Source organism: Rhea pennata, chromosome 3 (genome assembly GCF_028389875.1).
Source record: "Rhea pennata isolate bPtePen1 chromosome 3, bPtePen1.pri, whole genome shotgun sequence".
NCBI classification, from domain to species: domain Eukaryota; kingdom Metazoa; phylum Chordata; class Aves; order Rheiformes; family Rheidae; genus Rhea; species Rhea pennata.
Genome location: NC_084665.1, coordinates 53867020 through 53887140, shown reverse-complemented (window position 1 = coordinate 53887140; position 20121 = coordinate 53867020). Strand labels below are relative to the sequence as shown.

Sequence of the window (20121 nt, the reverse complement as noted above, 5' to 3'; positions counted from 1 at the left end):
TGATGATCTCTATGTCAGCTTCTTATTTGCAAAAGGAGAGAGAAAATTTACCTCCTTTGGAGTTAAGATGAATAAATTCATATGTATGAAATCATTTGAATTTTTTTTAAAAGGATTTTAGAGATTATTAATTAAAAAAAGCTGATAGTTGAATTTTCATTTATTCTCCAGTTGGTTTCAACTTGTTCTAGGAAGTTTTACATTAAAAAAAAAAAAAAGTTTATTTCTAGATAGCCATGTACATAGGCAAAACTTGCAGGTATCTCTTACAGTAACCAAAAAAAAAAAAAAAAAAAAAAGAAAAGAAAAATTGTATATTTGAGTTAAAAGTTTAGCTCAATACATAGGTAGAAATACCTTTAAAATAAAAGGAAATAAAATATAATTTGAGGTGATTGAAAATAACTTTCTGTACATTTTTGAAATTGCTGAATACCTTACATATGTGGACGTCAGTAAGGATTCTTAAAACTAGTTGATGAAACACCAATAACTAAAGACTTTGCTGAAGATTCATAGAACTAAACCTTTTGGTAATAGAGCAGTGGATGATGTGTGTGAGATATAATGATAATCTCTCCCTCCTTCTCTACCTGTGCGACTTCTTAGAGTGTTCATTTTCAGGAATTATTCTGTTTTCTTTGGACTGTTGTTCTCTGTTAAGAAATGGTATTGTGACTACAGATGATTGTTATGGAAAAAGGGTTGTAAAGTACTTTGCCCTAAAATTAAAAGAATCCTGCCAAAACCAGAAAACACTATTTGTCATAAGTGTGATACCTGCTGTAGCAACAGATGATGACATCAAACTAAAATAGGAGAAGACACAGTTTTGAATTGCTTGGCATTTGCATCTGACAGTACTTTGCATGTATGTCTTTTTTTTTTTTTTTTCCCAAGCTGTTATTTGTATTAAGTCAGAGCTACTAGTACTTAGTTAATCTTTGTTTCTTCTGGTTAATTTATTTTTATATATTGACAGTGTGCTTATGTGTGTACATATATTTTTTAAAAACTGTGAACATATTTTTCACTTTTATTACTTAACTGTTAGTTTTCATTGAAAATGCTCCTGAATCCTCCCACTATATTAAAAAAAAAAATCTATATTCATGCCACTTTCATTTTTAATTTAGAAAATTTTTAAATACAAGTGCCATTTGTCATAATTAGGCTCTAATATTTTAACATGGCTTATGCAAGCAAGAGTGTGTTTTGCTTAGAAGTTCTATGATTTGAGTCTTAAGCAAATGGCTAATATTTCTTTTAAATTAAAAAGTTAGATATGTAGCTGATTTAGTAGAACAATATCGAAAGCACTTGCACCCTATTTTTAGTTCATTTAACTAGCTATGCTTCTGGCTAGAGATTTTTATGTAGGATCTCAATGAATTGCTTGAGTTTTGTTTTCTTGGGTTTTTATAGAGGTGTTTTGTAGACCCTTAACCTATTTAAAATTGGGCCTGCAGAGAATTAAGTTTAGTCAAGTTGAATAATAGAGGGTCAAAGGATTAAAACTAAGCCCTTATGTTTCAAAGTCTTTTGCTGTTTTCCTTAATATTAGAAAATGAAATAACGCGTTCGATTTAGTAGGGTTTTTTTTGCTGCTGGGCCAATTCTTTAATGTATTTATCAGAACTAAATTTTCTAAAACTGCATTTGCATTGTAGCGAGGATTTTTTTTCCAAATATTCTGTTGTACTATAGTAGTAAGCATAGTATTTTCATGAACTATTACTAATAAAAATCTCATTTAAAAGCCTTTAGCAGTAGTGCTATTCTTCAGAAAGTAGGTATGTGGGTGGTAGGTTTGTTTTTGATATTATTGTTTTTTTTTCAAAGAGTCAGATTAAAAAGAAGGCCTATCAGTATACCTTTTAAGAGCGTAAGTTCCTGTACTGTAGATCAACAAGCAATTAAAATTCAACTATACCAGCTATAGTGGAAATCCCTACTTGTGCATATTTGCTATCTCTGTGAGCTAGTAGTTTTATAAACCACTTAAGAATCTGCAGCTCACAGTAGATTTTGTGCCAACATTAGATATAATGAATATGCTATTCCATCCTCCATGACAGAGTCAAGCACCACAATATTAAAAAATAAAAATACTTAGAAAACTCACTCTGTCAGGAACTGTAATTTTGTGTGGCACTTTCGAGAATGCAGAGCTTACACGATACTGTAGGCACAAAATGTCAAGAATGTGTATGTAGGTGTAAAGGAATAATTTCTTCTTTTATTTTCTGTTAGATAATGAGGTTAAACATGGTCAGTGTGAGTAGAAGTTTTTAGCTTTCTAGGCAGCATTTTATCATTTGATCTAATTTCTTTTTATCTCTTTTCCTTTCCTTTCCTTTGAAGTGATGCTAGTTAGATTTGGCAATGAAGAAAAAGGTAACAAATGCTAACTATGTCTATTAATATGTCAGTGAAGGGTATTCAGATGTTATTAAGAATTGGAATAAAGCAAATTCAGTCTGGGTGAGAGCCCAAACTTTACAGATACACTTTTTCTTAGGTGATGTACAGTGTGTAATTTTCTTTATTGCAAACTGCACATAGATTAAAGTTCAAATTTTTGAAAAAATTTAGGTTAAAGTACATCTAAATTAAAACCCACAGTGCAAGTATGTACATCTTTGATTAGAACAATGTAACATGATATATGTTTTAGATATCTAAACTATATAGTTACTTTCTCTAATTAGAAAGTGTCTTTAAATGAAAAATAAGTTTATTTTTATTGGAAAAAATATCAAGTAGATCTCTCTTTATTTTGTTTTCTTTTTGTAATTCCAGTTTCAATATCTACCAGAGTTTGTAAGCTATTTTTTCCAGTTTTGGTAAATTTAACTAGTGATTCTTGAACATTGCATTACTTTACAATGTGAATTTTTAAATAGAGTAGTTGGAAAACAAAAATTGCTGATGCAGTAGATACTTTTAAAAAAAAAAAAAAAGAATTTACTCACCTGACATAGTCCAGTGCAAACTTGTGTTTTTCAGATATCGTCATTGGTGTAAAGCCTATTGATTGTGTGTGTATGTAGGGGAGAGTTGTTTTTAAATACATTTTGTGAAATTCTCAGGTATTGTATCTTAAAGAGAACTGAATATATGTTCCTATATATTAGGCTTAACTTGTATATTCATGATGACCTCAAATAGCAGTTTCTTCCTATACAGCGAAGATCTTCTGCTTTAGTGGATGCTTTAATCATCTTAAGGAAAACACAAAGTAAGAGATTTTTTTTCTCTCTCAAGGACCCATAATTGCTTTCCTCAGCCTGGTGATCCTCTAAAAAATGTACAATATTAGCTTAAAAAAATAAAGAACTGCTGTGGCTGATTTGTCAGTTAATTAAAAGGTAGCTGAAATAAAAACTTAACTTTTATAGATAATCTTTTGTGCATGCTATTTAAAACAAACCCTAAATCTTAAAGTTAAGGATCCTCCTCATGATACCTTTTTCTTGTTACAGTTTTCAGAATTTCCAGATCCCATGCTGTGTTCAGATTATGTGCAGTTATTAAATTCCTCACCTTCCTGTGAGAAAAAATGCAGCACTGTATCATGGGAAGAGCTGAAATCTATGGATTTACCGTCTTTCGAACCTGCGTTCTTGGTCCTTTGCCGAGTCCTGCTCAATGTTATCCATGAATGCCTCAAGCTGAGGTTGGAACAAAGACCTGCTGGGGAACCATCTCTTTTGAGTATTAAGCAGGTTTGCCTCAACTGTTCTTTATTTTTATTATTTGAAATTAATTTGTCTTTTTTTTGTAGTAAGGTGGTCTGTTTAAAGAGGATTTGCTTAAGAAATAGCAGTACATAATTCTGTAATAAATTATAGAGTCTTGTATTTCATATGGAGACTTTTTTTTTTTTTTTAACAGATTAAACAACTGGTCATATGTACTGGTCAAATTAGACTTTCAGGAGTCAAAACTGATGATTAAAGAATTGTCATCCAGTGAAAGTAGTGTTCCATATGTATTATAAGCTATATAAGCTTGTCCACAAAATGCTTTAAATAGTTGGCATTAAGTGGACATATAACTGTTGATTTCCTTGTCTACTACAAATTTGAACCTTTATTCTGTGTTGCCTCATTCAACAGTCTGAACATACATGTTTTCTCTATTTGGGTTCCGCAGGCAGAGTGACTAGTTTTAAAGGGACAGATTTAAGGGTCTGTGCATTTGGTTTTAATTTGATCTGATTCTTTTTCCTGTGTGAATGTAAGACCTCTGCCAAAATTCAGAGGGCACATAGTGTAAGCAGGTTTTTCCCCCCGCCCCCCTCTTAATCATATTTCCTGAAATTATTTTTGTATATAAAGTGTCTGATACTTTCTGAAAATAGTGAACCAAGATTTCCAGTCCTGTCGCTAGCTGAGATTGTTGTATGGGGATTTCTTTTCTGATGTTATTTAATATAAGGAGCACTATTCAGACAATCTTTTCAGGGTTCCCCGAATTTGAACAAAGGTAATGATCTAAAGTCATCTCTCAGTCCCCTGACAAACATGAGCAAATCATGGCTTCATCAGGTGGTCCTTCAGGGTCAACATTTGAATATGCTCTCAGGCTGATTTATGATTTCACATTTCTGTTATCTAGCATTCCAAAAGCAATTGCTAAGTTACTTTATAGTCCTAAGTATGTAAGTATGTTAATCAACTAATTTAAGTTTCTGACAGCCGTTTCTGTGACAGTCCTTATCTTTGTTCTACCTCCTCTCTTTCTTAGGATTCTTCTAAGAATCCCCTGAAGCAACTTGTGCTTGTCACTGTGCATCTTGAAGATAGTACCTCCATTTTCTCTATAACCACCTTTTAGATATTGAAAGACTGTGATTAGATCCCCCTTGAGCCTTTTCTTCTCTACCTTGAACGAACCTAGTCCCTTCAATCTTTCTTCGTATTCACATAGTATAGTCCAATTCTGTTTCCATGGTAATGGTTTGAGTGTACCATCGGTTTGGGGCATGAGTCCTTAAATGTCTGTTACTTTCTGGTACCATTTGAAATATATTTGAATATATTTTGCATACTAGTCTTGATCATCAAGTTCTCCAAGGTGATTCTTAAAAATAAAAATAAATAAATAAAAAAAAAGATACAGAACTTACTATGTGCTTCCTGAAGTGTAATTTCTTTCTCCCCTCCTTTCTCACAAACTTCTCCTTTTAGAGATATGTCCTGCACATTTCACTTATAGCCACACCTTCTGTCATCCTGATCATTCTGTGTATTGGTGAGCTGTTCTCTTTTAATAGTGTGGTGACAGTGTAGTCACTAGTAGTAGAACAGTTCAAGGTGGTTCTTACCAGTTCTGCGTTTCTTGCTGAGAAGTGAAGGGTTTTGTGTGCATGTGTACTTGATTTTGAAATCTATATCCCTTTTTGTGAGATGACTAGAGTCTCACTTCCTTTGTTTGTTTAAACTGACAAATGATTTTTTTTTGTCTTGGATGTGTGGAATGTCTTGCCATGCCTTATCTTCTGCAGAATAGCTGTCAGATATCTCTCTTGATCTTGCGTAACAGTTTGCATCTCAAAGAGGCAGTATGTGGTGCTGTTGCACTATTACTTCCTCCTTAAAAAAAAAAAAAATCAGTGAGGAAATCAGTGGACAATACTACTAAAAGCTTTTTAGTTCCAGATTATAGGACACTATTAGAGAATGCAGTTTATGAATACGTAATTTCTTACTTCTCAAGTAAATCTATAACTAGAAGTACTGTAGCATATGGTAAATAGATCTTGGTGCTGACTTTTTAATTACTAATTCTATTATCCACACATTTTTTTAGCCAAGCAATATTTTAATGTGTTTTAATGATTGAAGAAGCCACCAGTTAAAGGATATATATTTGGATGGAGAGAACAGTATCTGACAACAGACACTCTTGCCTAGGTAGTCTTAGCAGAATGTGTTGGTATTTAAAACTTTTGAGTTAGCGGTCCTTAATGTCAATCATAAATGTTTTTTGCAGACTACTTAAGGAGCATTATTGTCATGTGACTTGTACTAGTACTATATAGTCTGACCTGGTTGAAAAGTGATTAAAACGTCACCTTTACTTGGTTTCTAACTGATTTCTGACTGATTTCTGACTGGTAAAACTTAGAACAATTGCCACAAAGTACTAACTGGTTAATGCATTCTGTTTAGAAAGGTTTTGTGTCTCAGTTATAGGTCACTTATAGTAGGCTGTGGTATAAATTTTGAAAACTACTAGAATAGGAAAATTTACATGTTAGGTGACAGATACTTAATTTATAGGTCAAATAAATATTTGAAACAATGAAAATCCTTATAATAAACTTGCTTACTATAAATTACAGTGGAAGCTGTGTGACCTGCACCACCTGGTTTGCAGAAAAGAAAGTCTTGTACAGAACTGCTAATAAATAAATAAATAAAACCCCATCAAACAAACCAATAATAGTGATAAATTCACCTTAAGCAAACTGCACGTTCTTTAGGATGCTCATTGTAGACCATCTTTGGGGGCTGCCTATTGCATTGTTAGTTTCAGTTCCAAGTTGACCCTTAAAATGCCTTGCATTATTACAAGTGTTTTTTTTTTGTAAATCTTATATTCTGTTATTCAGTAACACTGTATGTTTGTGTATGACAGTATTTTTAGAAGAATACTGTTTTAAAGAAATCTATTTTTAATGAAGCTTCAATAGTATGCTAATCTGGAATAGACAAATCTTTTTTGCATGTATCTGTAAAATATACCATCCTAGGTAGCAAAGTTTTATGGACAAGTGATATTGCAAAGTCCCATCTGTTTCTCTGAATAATAGGTAATTAGCTATAAATTTATAAATACAAATCCCTTTGGATCCAGGGGCAAAATGAGACAATAGGTTGCCACAGTGTATGCTATATGTGAAGAATATACATTTATTTTTAAATATGTGTCACGCTAGGTATGTAAATAGCTAATTTTTGAATTTCAATCTTAAAATAAATTACAGTAATTTTTTTTCCTTTTTTTCCATGTAACTACTGACAAGTTTTAAACTACGGATTTTATAAAATTACTTCCCCCCACCCTATGTGTTTATAGTGTGTAGCATAATTTATTTTCGCCTGCAACAAATTCAGTAGAACTCCTGATGCTTTAATGTTGTTATTTCTTGTAAGTTTTTTACTTTCATGTCATTATATTTTCTCATGCATAGAGTCCTCTGTGTTGATAGTTTCTTTTGCAAAGATAGTTATAAGAGGACAGTTTAAAAAAGCAGAGATTAGCCAACAACCTTGTTCCCTCTGCCCCTCCAAATTACGCTATCTTCCATCTCATTCTCTCAGAGTCTTGATTTAATGAAGTCAGAAAGATCAGGGGTTGTCAGACCTGGAGACTGATAATAATTTCAAAAGAATAAAAACTTAGTACTGGAAGAACTTAAAGACATTTGCTAATATAGATTTGAAACCTATAGTATTGTTTGTTTACTCTTGTGTTTGTGTCTGTTTCTTCAAATAAATGAAAACTGTAAGCTTTCAGATAGAGGAGAGAACTGTTTGACCCAAATGGCCACTTCTGTTGATCAAAAGACACCTTGCCTCGTTTTAGCCTTTTCCATTGAAACAGTGAAAGAAATTCCAACTGTTTTCAGGTCAGGTTGTGGACACCTTCCCGATAAATTGTGACTGAAATTCCCATAGTTAAAAGACTTGGCAGCAGCTTGAAGATCTATGACAAAAGCAGCAAATGATGATTATGAGGCCTCTTGCCCAATTCAGAACTTTTGAACTATCCAGTAAGTTGCTTGCTGTGGCCCCATGTAGAGGACAAAATCTGAAATGTCTGCCTGCATCTCTGTTTACAGTTATGTGGCAAGTGGCATGATGACAGTTAAATAAGCCTGGAAAACTAGTGTAGATCTTTCCTGGAGAGATGTAGAAGTGACTGTATTCATCCTCTAAAAACTGTAGAAATTAGGTAGTGACTAACTGACATATTTAGACAAGATTTCAATTCCCAGAGAGAATTTAAGAATATTGTCTTTACTGATTGCAGTTTGTGGGTTTTTCTCTTGCAGCTAGTAAGAGAGTGTAAAGAGGTCCTGAAGGGCGGTCTGTTAATGAAGCAATATTATCAATTTATGTTACGTGAGGTGTTAGATGACTTGCAAAAGATTGACTGCAACATTGATTCTTTTGAAGAGGACCTGCATAAAATGTTAATGGTAAGCTTCAAAAAGAGAATTTATTTGGAGTTCTGATAAGTTTATTATTCTGACTATTACTGTTAGAAATCTACTGTCCATGTCAGACGTAGATCTTGATAATGTATTCATGGTGCTGTGTTGCCCTCATTTTACTCTTTAATGACCCTTGTAATGCCTTTGTCATTTTAAACAAAGAACAAATTAGCATGTGAAGACAATATTGATTTTTATTTGTTGGATTGTGGTACAATAAACTTGTAAATTGTCTGCATTTATAATAAAACAGTTCATAAATAGAATTGTAAGTTGCACACATTTAAAGTTTAATTTAACCTTTTATTATTAAATACAATTTTAATATTAAGTACAATTGTTCCATTAATATCATGTTTTAATACTTCAGTAATGCATTAATCCAAGAATGATGCCTTGTTTCTAGTAAGTATTCATTATTACAATAAGCTAAACACAAAGAGGTATTTTAAAGACCAGCTCTTGGCCTCTACTAGATATTAAATAAATCATTCTTATTTTGTGGTCTTAATTTAAAGTCTTATTCCCTTGATGAGACTGATTCACTTTTCTCTTGTGACTTATTTGAGTTTTGTCCTCATTATTCATAAAAAATATTCAGGGCTCAATACCTGATCAGTAGTGTTCCATAAGCAAAGCTGCTGGTACCATCTGTGGTTGAGGATGCTTAGATTTTCCTAGTACAAGTTTTTTTTTTTTTTTTTTTTTTTTTTTTTTTGGTTGGTTGGTTGGTTTTTGCCTATAATGGTAAAAATGTACCATTTCACATCAAATCCTTATACTGTATGTTTGTCCCCATATGAAATTTCTAGAAACTTCTGAAGGGAGGGTGTCAAGGGGACGGGGACAAACTCTTTTCGGTTGTCCTGTGTGACAGGACAAGAGGCAATGGGCAGAAACTGAAGCACAGGCAGTTCCGCCTGAACGTGAGGGGGAATTTCTTCCCTGTGAGAGTGATGGAGCACTGGACCAGGTTGCCCAGAGAGGCTGTGGAGTCTCCTCTGGGGATCTTCAAGGCCCGCCTGGATGCAGCCCTGTCTAACATGCTCTAGGTGACCCTGCTGAGCAGGGAGGTTGGGCTAGATGATCTCCAGAGGTCCCTTCCAACCTGACTGATCCTATGATTCTATGATTCCAGCAGAAATGACCTGACTAGATAGAAGAAAAATGATTTGTCTTGCCCATTTTTGCACTACTTGTACCTGTTTCTTTACGCATTTCTAATGTTTTTGTGCTTTGAGGCAAGAGCTTGAACTCTGGCAGTGGATGTGATTGTATAAGGTTTCTACTTTTTGCAGGTTGTGCAAGGGGACTGTTGACAGGGCTGTTTAAGTAGGAGTGACTTTATCAAGCTTTGAAGAACCATGGTTGGTGCCTGCTCAGAGTCCCAGATTACAGTAGCATCAGTTGCAGGGAAGAAAGAGTGGATAAAAGCTCAAGAATATCGTAGAAGGTTGAGATGGCTGGGCAAAGAGGCTGCAGAGACGATCTGGACTGAAAATAGGAATGGGAAAAGTTACAGGAAATCAGAAAATTAAGATAGGATCTGTGGTGGGGGAAGAAGAGGTCAGACTTGCTCTTTGTGTTTCCCTTTGTAATAAGTAGGCAACAAAACCAGAAGGATTCCTGTGAAAGAAATCGGACTGGGAATGAAAGCAGAATTAAATAAAATCAGTTTAAAAAGTTTCCCATGTCTTGGCATTATTACACTGTGATTTGAAAATACCTGAAACCAATGAGCAGCACTTTATCTACTTCTTACAGGGACAGCAATTGTTGACGTTATGGATTATCCAAGTAAAATATGGCAAAATCGTGGCTAATTATTTGCATCAGTATGACCCCTGAGGGCAAATACATGAAGAAGAATTGTATTTAATTTTGTATTACTTTAAAAATATAAAAATGAAGGAGAGAGAGAAGACTTGCAGTAAAAGAACACAAGAAGTGCAGAATTTGTGAGGCAGTTCATTGTGTTTATCCCTGTCCAGGAGAATGTATTCAGATGAAGCTTCCTGGAGTAGTCTGATTGACAGAAGACTTTATTTATTATTTTTTTAATTCACCTTTAAATAATTGTGTAAAATGTGGGCATTGTTAGAGAGTTCAGCACCAGGGTAGTGATGATAGCAGCACAGCAAATGAAGTGGTAATACTGTCAGTATTTCTAGAAAACTCTTGCGGAGAGGATATAGTATGTAATACTTTAGTAGCACTTTCTGTTTCCAGAACCATCTATTGCACCTTTTGTGTGGAATCATGTAGATCATTTTCAGTCTGGTTTGGTTCAGCAAACAAAAATTGTTCTTTAAATATTTTCTACTATTGTTATAGTATTTAGAGAACTATGTTGATTTAGCTGTAGGTGGTATAATAATTTCTATTCTGAGTATCTTACTCCTTGTGCAGGTTTACTTTGATTATATGCGAAGCTGGATCCAAATGCTACAGCAGTTACCTCAAGCATCTCATAGTTTGAAAAATCTCTTAGAAGAAGAATGGAATTTCACCAAAGAAATAACTCCTTATATCAGAGGAGGTGAAGCTCAAGCTGGAAAACTATTCTGGTAGGATTTATAAAATTAGTCTGCTGATGGTGTTGATTTATAACAGATATTTATTCAAGTCAGATTCACACTGATTATTTAAAAAATTCTGTTCTTTCAAGTAATTTTGTTCAGGATTCCCAGACTGGGCTTTTTGAGGCCATGATAATTAAAAGTCTTTCTGTGGAATTGCATTGTGTCTAGACCGTTTTTAGTTAAAAATTTGATGATATAGGTGCAGTCAGTTCAGCTTAAACATATTCAAATGTTAGCTAAATTTAAAACTTGCATCGTTGCCATCCATTTCATCAGAACTGTGTATTTTATATACTTAGGATATAATAGTAAATTAATTTGTGTTTTGTGACAAAGTTTAAAATTATCATGGTTATGTAAAACTTCTGGCTTTCGGTATAAGAAACAATCAGGAAATAATTGTCAAAAATATTTGACTTTAATTGACCTATTGATGAGACAGGCTATAATTCACCAAGCAAATTGGTCAAAAGCCGGTCACCTCGGTAAATTGCCACATTATCGTTTTTCATTACATGATCAGAATACTCATTTATCCTAATGGGAAAATCCATTTTCTGAGTTCTCATAAAAGTTTTCTAGGCTATTTGCTTCTTTATTTGTAGTGTGAACAGGATATTGTAATTTTAGTTAGATACTTCTAACTAGAGGAAAAAAATAAAGCTTGCTAATCTTCACCCCAAAATACTGTGGTTACAGTTTCCATTCAGTAACTTAAATGAACTGGAACAATAAAATGTTCTTATTTCCTTCCAATGAAAGGAAATTCTCCAGTTTTCTAGTCCTATTGTGGCCGATACAAAATATTGTCTTAGAGATGTCAATTCTGATGTCAGAGGAAATACCTCCTCTGTTTAATGCCTGACTTTGCTCCTCTGCTTGCCACATTTGATATATAATTCTACTTTCGGTAAAATTCCTAGTGAGACAGAAGTTATGCTATGTACTTTTGCAACGATTGTAGTATAGGATGCAGCAACTGCTGGAGCTCTTATTCCAGTAACAGAAATGACTGCTTTTGTGGAAAGTCTGTGTTCCTGTCAGCTTTGCACATCTAGAGAGGCAGAGGGCTCCCAAGACCCTGCTTGGGGATTCTTCTGCACACAGATGTACCAACACAGCTCTCTTGCATGAGACAGAGTAGGAAGAAGCATAAGGTGCTGTGCTACCTGAATAAGACTGAAGTTCTACATTTCTGTTGTTTCAGTGATATTGCAGGAATGCTCCTGAAATCTACAGGAATATTTTTAGACTCTGGACTACAAGACAGTTGTGATGAATTTTGGGCCAGTGCTGATGATAGTACTGCATCAGATGAGATCAGGTACTAAGCCCCTCAGATTTGCACTTTTACTCATGTTTCTTTACTCTTGACAGACTTAAAATGTAGTATGTTCCTTAGAATGAAAGCTTACATAAAGGCAAGACTCAATAGGTTGTCTTGATGATATTTCCATAGAAGTAATAGCTAAACATTATTTTGTGCCTATTAACCTTCTTTGTTGAGAGTAGGAGAGATTGTGTATGCAGTGCTCTTTAAATTGAATTTTTATATCCATATCAAAACTGTACATGTATAAATTAAATTTACTTGTTAGTTGCTTGCAGACATTTCTTTTCTATGCACTTTCTCTTGCTATATATATCTATTTCTTTACTCTTCTAATAACTAAATAGATGTGATATGATTTATTAAAAACATGGTCACTTCATTCTTGTCAATGTTTTAGGAGGTCCGTTATAGAAACCAGCCGAGCGCTAAAAGAACTCTTTCATGAAGCTAGAGAAAGGGCATCCAAAGCTCTTGGTTTTGCTAAAATGCTGAGGAAGGTAAGTTAACAGTAGAATCTGATCTATTTTAATCTAATTTGCTGATATTTTGATCCAATTTAATCTAACTTACTGATGTTCACTTTTTTATGTCCTTTAAATAATTTTAAAGTATTTTTTTTTAATTACTCTTAGGATCTTGAAATAGCAGCAGAGTTTGTATTGTCAGCCCCTGTACGAGATTTTCTGAACTCTCTGAAAACAAAAGAGTATGTGAAGGTAAATTCAGTTTAGAGGCATAAATTTTTTTTTAATGTGCCATGCCTATCTCAAAATTTAAAATGTCATGTACTTAATATGTTGCGGCAGTCGGATTTTTTTTTCTTTATCTGTGTTTGTGTGAGTGCAAATGTCTTGGAAAATCAGGGTCCAATTTCTTGTTTCCACAGATTCTTCGTCACTTAGGAAAAAACACTTTTGTTTTTTGTGAGGTGAGAAGAACAAAACTTAGTAGGGAATATTATGAAAATAAATGTTAAAGTTTGAGGTGTGTGGATACTTCAGTAAAGGGAGAATGTTAAGTAGATAATCTCAGACTGCAGACCTGCTTTTATCATGCTTTTCTAAAACAACAATATTGTACAATCTACTCTAGCTAACTTCTATGAAAGCGCTAAAGAAATGCAGGGCACGGTATAATGTTTTGTCTGAGTAGGGACAAGTGTTTCATTCCAAAATACTGTTGGTGAATAGCAGTTTCACGCAGCAAAAGTATTAAATTAAATATTTCCAGGTTGACAAGTCCTTATTGTAGTTTGAATTGAAGTATGTCAGTTTCTTCAACAGGTTAAATTTATTTGGATCTGTTGCTCTTTTTGTCCTTGTATACATTTCAAATATATAACTCCCAATTGAGGAAAAAATGCTGACTTGCATATGAAGAAATTCCTGTTAGATTTATATAAACAATTGCTAAAAGTTGACAGATTTCCAGGGAAGACTGCACAAGACTGTAGAAGAGAAAATCATCAAGGGTTATTAAATGCCTCATAACACATCTGACTCAGAAAGACCCTCAGAAAGGGAGGGTGGTCATTCTGGAGGCAAGTAAGGACACAAGCTGGCTTTGAGACACTGAAGCTGTATGCTGACCTGGAACTGCACCCTGACTAGTTGCAGCAGGAGCCATAGATTTCATGGGAGAAGGTGGCTGCATAAGCAGAAAAATCTGGGGAACATTGGGTTGCGCTTCTGAACAATTGAATCGTGTTAGTATATAGAGTCTTTCTCCATTTACAACCATGGAACTGAAGAAAATAAAGATTTTAAAAATTGCCTCTGCAACTGCAGTTTTGGCTGAGTGTACGCTTAGGACATAACTTTATTATAAATGTCGAAAGGTGTGCTATTATTTCTTCTAATGTCTTGTCATTCTCTAGCCAGAGCAGCTGTGTTTATAGAAGCTGTTTATAGTAGCTGTTCTGCGGCTGAGACTGGTATAGATGAGGGGCAACGATTTGAGCAGAGTTGTCTTCAACCAGAACAATACAGGCTATGATGATGGGCCAAAAGGGTTTAGAAAAAGAATAAGGCACAGAAATTTTGGATATGAATATCCCATATTCTGACAGATTCAAGATGAAAATAGAGGAAAGACAGTAGATGTAGTCAGTTCTGAAGCTAAGAATAAGAAGTACTAGGCTTTTTGTTAGTGACCAGAGGTTTAACTTCAGAAATAGATGTAAGCAGTAGCTAATGTTACTTTTTATAATGACATTATCACTGAAATAGTAAGTGAGATGAGGGAGCAGCCCCACATTTCTAGAACTGTTACAGTCAGGATTGTATTGATCTAGAAAGAGAAGAGAGAATTAAGTTTTGTTGTTAATTATCTCATTATAAATTGTATGTATCATCTATTTTACTGTTTTTGGTCTGATCTTGGTTCCTAACTCTGTTATAGTATCGTTTCCACTATGGCAGATATAACACAAGACATAGTGTGTTACTAGAAGAAAAAGCTCTTCTTGGACTTTACAATTACTTCTTTTACATTAATAGTCAAGAATAACTATTTTTTTTATAGCCATATCTTTGCTTAATGTTGTGTGGATATTTAGGGATCCCGTGTGAATTTTTCATGAGCAAGTATGTATACTTTAATGTTCCAATGTTTCTCAGTTTAAAGTGTTAACAGTCTTGAATAGTTTACTACTTCTTTATATATATATATATATGTAAAAATATATATAGTGTGTATGTATAAAATATATATATAAAATAAATAAAGATTCCTTTGAAATAATATGTAAAAAGATAAAGGTGCACAAAAAGATGTTGCTGGATATTGGTGGTGTTTTAGATTCCAAGAATAATTTATTTTAATGGATTTTGGTTTATAGTGCAAAAAATGGCTGCATGTACTGATTTAGTATGTATATTGCTACAGCTACTTAAGATAGGAACTCTTCCTATTGTTTGAAGGAGATGACATATATCCATTTTGTGTATCTTAGAAGAAACTGAAATTCACTCTTATTTATTTATATTCTACAGGTGCAAATCCCTGGACTCGAGAACTTACAAGTATTTGTCCCAAACAGTATTGCAGGGGAAAAATCTGTGATTTTACAGCTCCTAAATGCAGCTGCAGGAAAGGATTGCTCAAAGGATTCAGATGAAGTTGCATATGAGGCATATTTAGTAATGACCAAACACAGTGGCAAAGAGCATGAATTAGATGACAGTTGGAGTGTGTGGGAAGGTCAGCCAGTCAAAGTAGTGCCACAGGTAGAAACTGCTGATACACTGCGAAGCATGCAGGTAGGTTTTTTGCCTTCATGCGATCTCCACGCTTCCTATAAATGCTTGTCCTTTGAGATTAGCTACAGTATTTTAACTATGATATCTCGTACAGGTAATAAAAAGTTGAATTCAAGCATAGTGGTAGTTCTTGGTTGTGTTAGTACAAGTAGCAAATTCATAGGACTTTAGCATTTCTTAAAAGGATTATTCTTGTAGTGTGCATTTTTCAGGGAAGGATTTCTGTAATAGAGAGATACCAAAAATGTTTACTTGGTGTTCAGCGTCAGAGACATAGGTAAGACTTAAAAGCTTTATGTTTTAGTAAGAAGCCACTAATGTCCAAGAACATGTGGCTGAACTGTACTTTACACACTCTAAGGATGAAACCAATCATCGGGCATTTTAGATGAATTGTGGCATTTAATGTTGAATTTCAGTGGAAACTACTGGATATTCAAGAGTTCTGCAGGAAGAAATCTTTCTAGTCACATTTTTCTTATCCCAAGCCAACTGGGGTTCCCTGCCAGTAGTTCTGCCACATTGCAATAACTGAGCCAGCTACAGCTCGCTGCCCCTCCTGCTCTCATACTCTTATGAGCTAAGTGAATCTTTCTTTTGGTATGTTGTGTAGTTCCTTTGGTCTGTACCATAAATGGTCTCTAATATCTATGAACAGAGTTACTTTCCAAGTCACTATGGCCGGCCTCTTAACGTTCCATGAGGGCTCTGACAATTTCAGGCAGCCATAAAATTCACTTCTGTGTATGTTACTGTGTGTATGTGAGGTGCAAGCTTGTTACTTCCTGTTTGTCTGTGGTCCAAACTGAACAGCAGATAACTAGCCATTGATTAGACTTTTAGAATGTCATTGGGCTTTGATAAAAGTTATCATTTCTTTCAGAAAATGAAAACAGCAAGAGATGGAATTTGGTTTGAAAATGACATTCCATCTGGCATATATTAACATACATGGAACACGCTGTGTGTATGTGTAATATTGTTTAAATGTCTGTTTTAAATCATGTATTGATAATTAAGGAAGTAAACAGTTCCTCTGCAAGATTATGTGTGCTTCTTGTGCTTTACCCCCAAAGAGAATTTTTGATTAAAGACTTTTAATTGCAAACTAAAATATTAAGTTATTATTTTCAAAATATTCTTAAAATAGAAGTATCTTGTGAAAAATTTTTAAAATTTTTATTGCAAAATATTGTTATGAGGGGGGTATTGAAAATCTAGATTGTGTGGGAGTGGTTTTGCAGTAACTTGTTACAGCTACATTTTTTTTCGTAGCTCAAAATTGACAGAGCTTAGTATGTGAATCGTAGTGCTGCAGGAAAGGCAACACCATCTGCTACTCTGTGTATTTTTTATAGAGTTCTGCAATATGAGAGTTCTGATATTCAAAACATTCTTACATTTTAAAAATTTTCAAAATTTGAGCAAACATTATGTAGTAAGCAAACACTATGATTTTTCCCTGTTCAACAATAGCTTTTTGCCCTTGAATGCATTATGTTACTTGGGTAAAATTTGCTTATTTATGACAATTCGTACCTGCAGCTATTTTGAGACAGTATAATCATTGCTCTTAGATACTACCTTTGTATGTGTAACTATTTTGAAGATGATTTTTAATACAGTGAGTACCAAGCTTCAAAAAGATGATCGTCTTTCAGGAAATGGATAGTACTATATTTCCCTTGAAAGCCTGCTACATGGTATTTGCTCTGTTAGACTTTTCCCCATAGGATGAACATTTATCAAGCTTGGTTGCCAGTGTTAAGCTTTTCTATATGGTTAAGTGTTCTCATGAACAGTGAAGAGAGAGAGGCCATCAAAATTTTAGAATTCAAAAAATAACCAGCTGCGACTTGCTGATAGGCGACAAGTCTTTCTATAGAGAGTTTTCTTTATAAGAACTAGTGGTATCTTCTATTCCTAGGTTGATAACCTCCTCCTTGTAGTCATTCAATCTGCTCATCTTGTGAGTCAGAGAAAAGCTTTCCAACAGTCTATTGAAGGGCTTGTATCTTTGCACCACGAACAGACATCGAGCCAACCAGTCATTGCCAAAGCTCTACAACAGCTAAAGGTAATCAATCTTCCAGATGATTTCAGTCAGAATTGTTTCTTTCTTTGCTCACTGATAAGTAAAAAAAAAAAAAACGTGATTGCAATGTTAATGAAGTATTCTGCAATTGCAATTTATGCAACCTCCATGGAGTATATTTTCAGTACATTTTTCATTCTCTTTTTGGAAGTGATTAGTGAATGTATTTTTGAGTGATATTGGTTATAATCATGTTTGTCCGGGCCCAGTGGGAAGCAAGTCCATAGTGCAGCAGAAATGTTAATAAAAGCAGAAGAAATGCATCTTTATATGAAAGGATTATGGAAAGTGTGTGATTTCATAAAAATAAATTCTGTCAAAACCTATGATCTGAAAGAAAAGGCAAATTTCTCCACCATCCCCATCAGATTTGGAGAGGATGAGTAGTTGGGTTTTTGTTTTGGATTTTTTTTGTGACTCACGAAAGCAGATTTGTTGTGTTGAAGTTGCATTTTCATGGCTGTTCATTTTTTCCCAAATTCAGTAGAAGCTATGTCCACATACCAGAGTGAAAATATCCAAAAGTTTGGTCACGTTGCAGATAGTCGTTGTGAAGAAAATGAGACATCACTACACATTCAATGTGAACGCTAGAGAATGTCCCCCTTTATTGTGCAAGCGGTCATACTTATAAGCAATCAGAAAGTCCACCAAATCAAAAACCGCTTAACCTTTCAGCGAACTCTTCCATGTCCTGTTTCACCACTTCAGCTCTTACAAGCAAATCCCACAATCCTTTTCTTTTACAGCAACATCACATAATCTTCTGACTTGACATCAATGACTGATGAGTCATTGATTTCACTCAGCTGGTACCAGCAAATCCCACAGATAGTAAAATCACTTCCATTTTTTTTGTCTTTTTTAGCTTTCTTTGAATGAGTAGGTTAACTTTAAAAGCAGACAAGTTGAATTATGATACTTCACTTAGTTATAAGACTTGCACAGAAATTGATGTGGGTGCTGGGAAAACGTTTTTCCAAGACTGAATGAATTGTGAGGACTTTAAAGTACATTTCCATTCAAAATAATGTTATTGTCGTATTCATGGTTGCCTAATCTACTCAACTATAGAATATAAATATAAATAATTTGATGCTTCCTCCCCCCTTTTTTTGTTGTTCCTCAGAGCGATGCGTTGCAGCTATGCAATAAGATAAGCAGTGCCATTGATAGAGTTGATCGCATGTTCACGTCTGAGTTTGATGCTGAAGTTGATGAATCTGAATCTGCCACTTTACAGCAATACTACCGGGAAGCCATGATTCAGGGTTATAATTTTGGGTTTGAGGTAAGGAAACAAAAAGTTAACAAAAAATTATTTATTTTTGCACAGTTCTGCTAGGAGCTGATAAAGTTCCCATCTTTGTATTGGGGCAAATAAGCTATTACTCTGAGGAAATATGAAGAGTTTTATAAGAGCATTATAAAAATGCCTGTTCCCTCAGGTGTCTTGTATTGAAAATTATTGAAAAAGAGTGGGTAGGTGTATTGAATTTAGCAAGTTCCTAAAGATTTTTAATGTTACATTGCTCATTAAAGTCTGAATATAATCATAGTCTTGTAGGCTCTACTACTGAGCAGCATATTAGGTGAAATCAAAAATGTTCTTTGATATTGAACATCATCTATGTAACATGTCTTCTCCCTGTTTTTTCAGCCTGATGTAGGATAATCCTTGCATTTAATTTGAACCTTTCTTTCAAATTTTAACATAGTTCTTATATGAAGTGAATATAGCTTTTGAGTGTCTCCCTATGATGACCAAGAAATGTCATGTTCAGACACATTCTTTTAATATTTAGTTATTTGATTCTTGTGACCTTTTCATAGGGTGGATGTGGATTTTTTATATTTTTTTCTTTTTGTTTTGTTTTGTGTTTTTTTTTGTCTTTTTGGGGGTGGTTTGGCAGGCTTCTTTTGCGGGGGTGGGGTTTTGGGGGCTTTTGTTTTTTGAGATTTTATACTACAGTAACATACTTTAAGGTAGTCTTCTGCAGCTGATATTTCTGACTTTTTTCAATGTACATGTATACCTCATTCCACCTCCCCAATCAAGTGCAAAATAACTAAAAATAAGCATTACTTGGAGGTTCAATCTGTTGTTATATAGCTAAGCATTTATATAAGATGTTTCTTAAATACTGTGTGCACTATTAAACATCAGCACGTGCCCATATACACACAAGTATGCTATCTAGTTTGTATCATGTTCTTTTTAAATGATCCTTTTTTTAATTATGTAACTGCTTGCATAAAGTCATTTTATCTAAGAACAGAATGTGACTGTACCATACTGTAATCTTTTATTAGCTTGCAAATACTCCAGTGGATATTGCAAATGGTATTTTTGTTTTTATTATTAATACATACAGGGTAATTTTTAATTTCTTACAGTACCACAAAGAAGTTGTTCGCCTGATGTCTGGAGAATTTAGGCAGAAAATTGGAGATAAGTATATCAACTTTGCCAGAAAATGGATGAATTATGTGCTAACAAAATGTGAGAGTGGCCGAGGCACTCGACCCAGGTAACAGCTAACTTGTTAATGTCATGGTTGTTTGCGTTACTTTTAAATATCATGCAGGTTTTTTCATGTTTAATTGCTTAGTTGTTTTGA

At 34.2% G+C, this 20121-nt stretch overlaps 1 protein-coding gene across 6 annotated transcripts in view; it reads left to right on the top strand.

Annotated features, from left to right (window-relative positions):
- Positions 1–20121, top strand: part of MAP3K4 (mitogen-activated protein kinase kinase kinase 4) — an 80169-nt gene that overhangs the window by 31804 nt on the left and 28244 nt on the right. For all 6 annotated transcript variants that reach the window (XM_062572315.1, XM_062572313.1, XM_062572314.1 and 3 more), the window contains exons 4-13: positions 3486–3728; positions 8069–8215; positions 10640–10797; positions 12020–12136; positions 12543–12642; positions 12778–12861; positions 15139–15405; positions 17333–17482; positions 18630–18791; positions 19898–20031. In XM_062572315.1, coding sequence (XP_062428299.1) covers positions 3486–3728; positions 8069–8215; positions 10640–10797; positions 12020–12136; positions 12543–12642; positions 12778–12861; positions 15139–15405; positions 17333–17482; positions 18630–18791; positions 19898–20031 — 1562 coding nt within the window. The remainder of the gene's footprint in view (positions 1–3485; positions 3729–8068; positions 8216–10639; positions 10798–12019; positions 12137–12542; positions 12643–12777; positions 12862–15138; positions 15406–17332; positions 17483–18629; positions 18792–19897; positions 20032–20121) is intronic.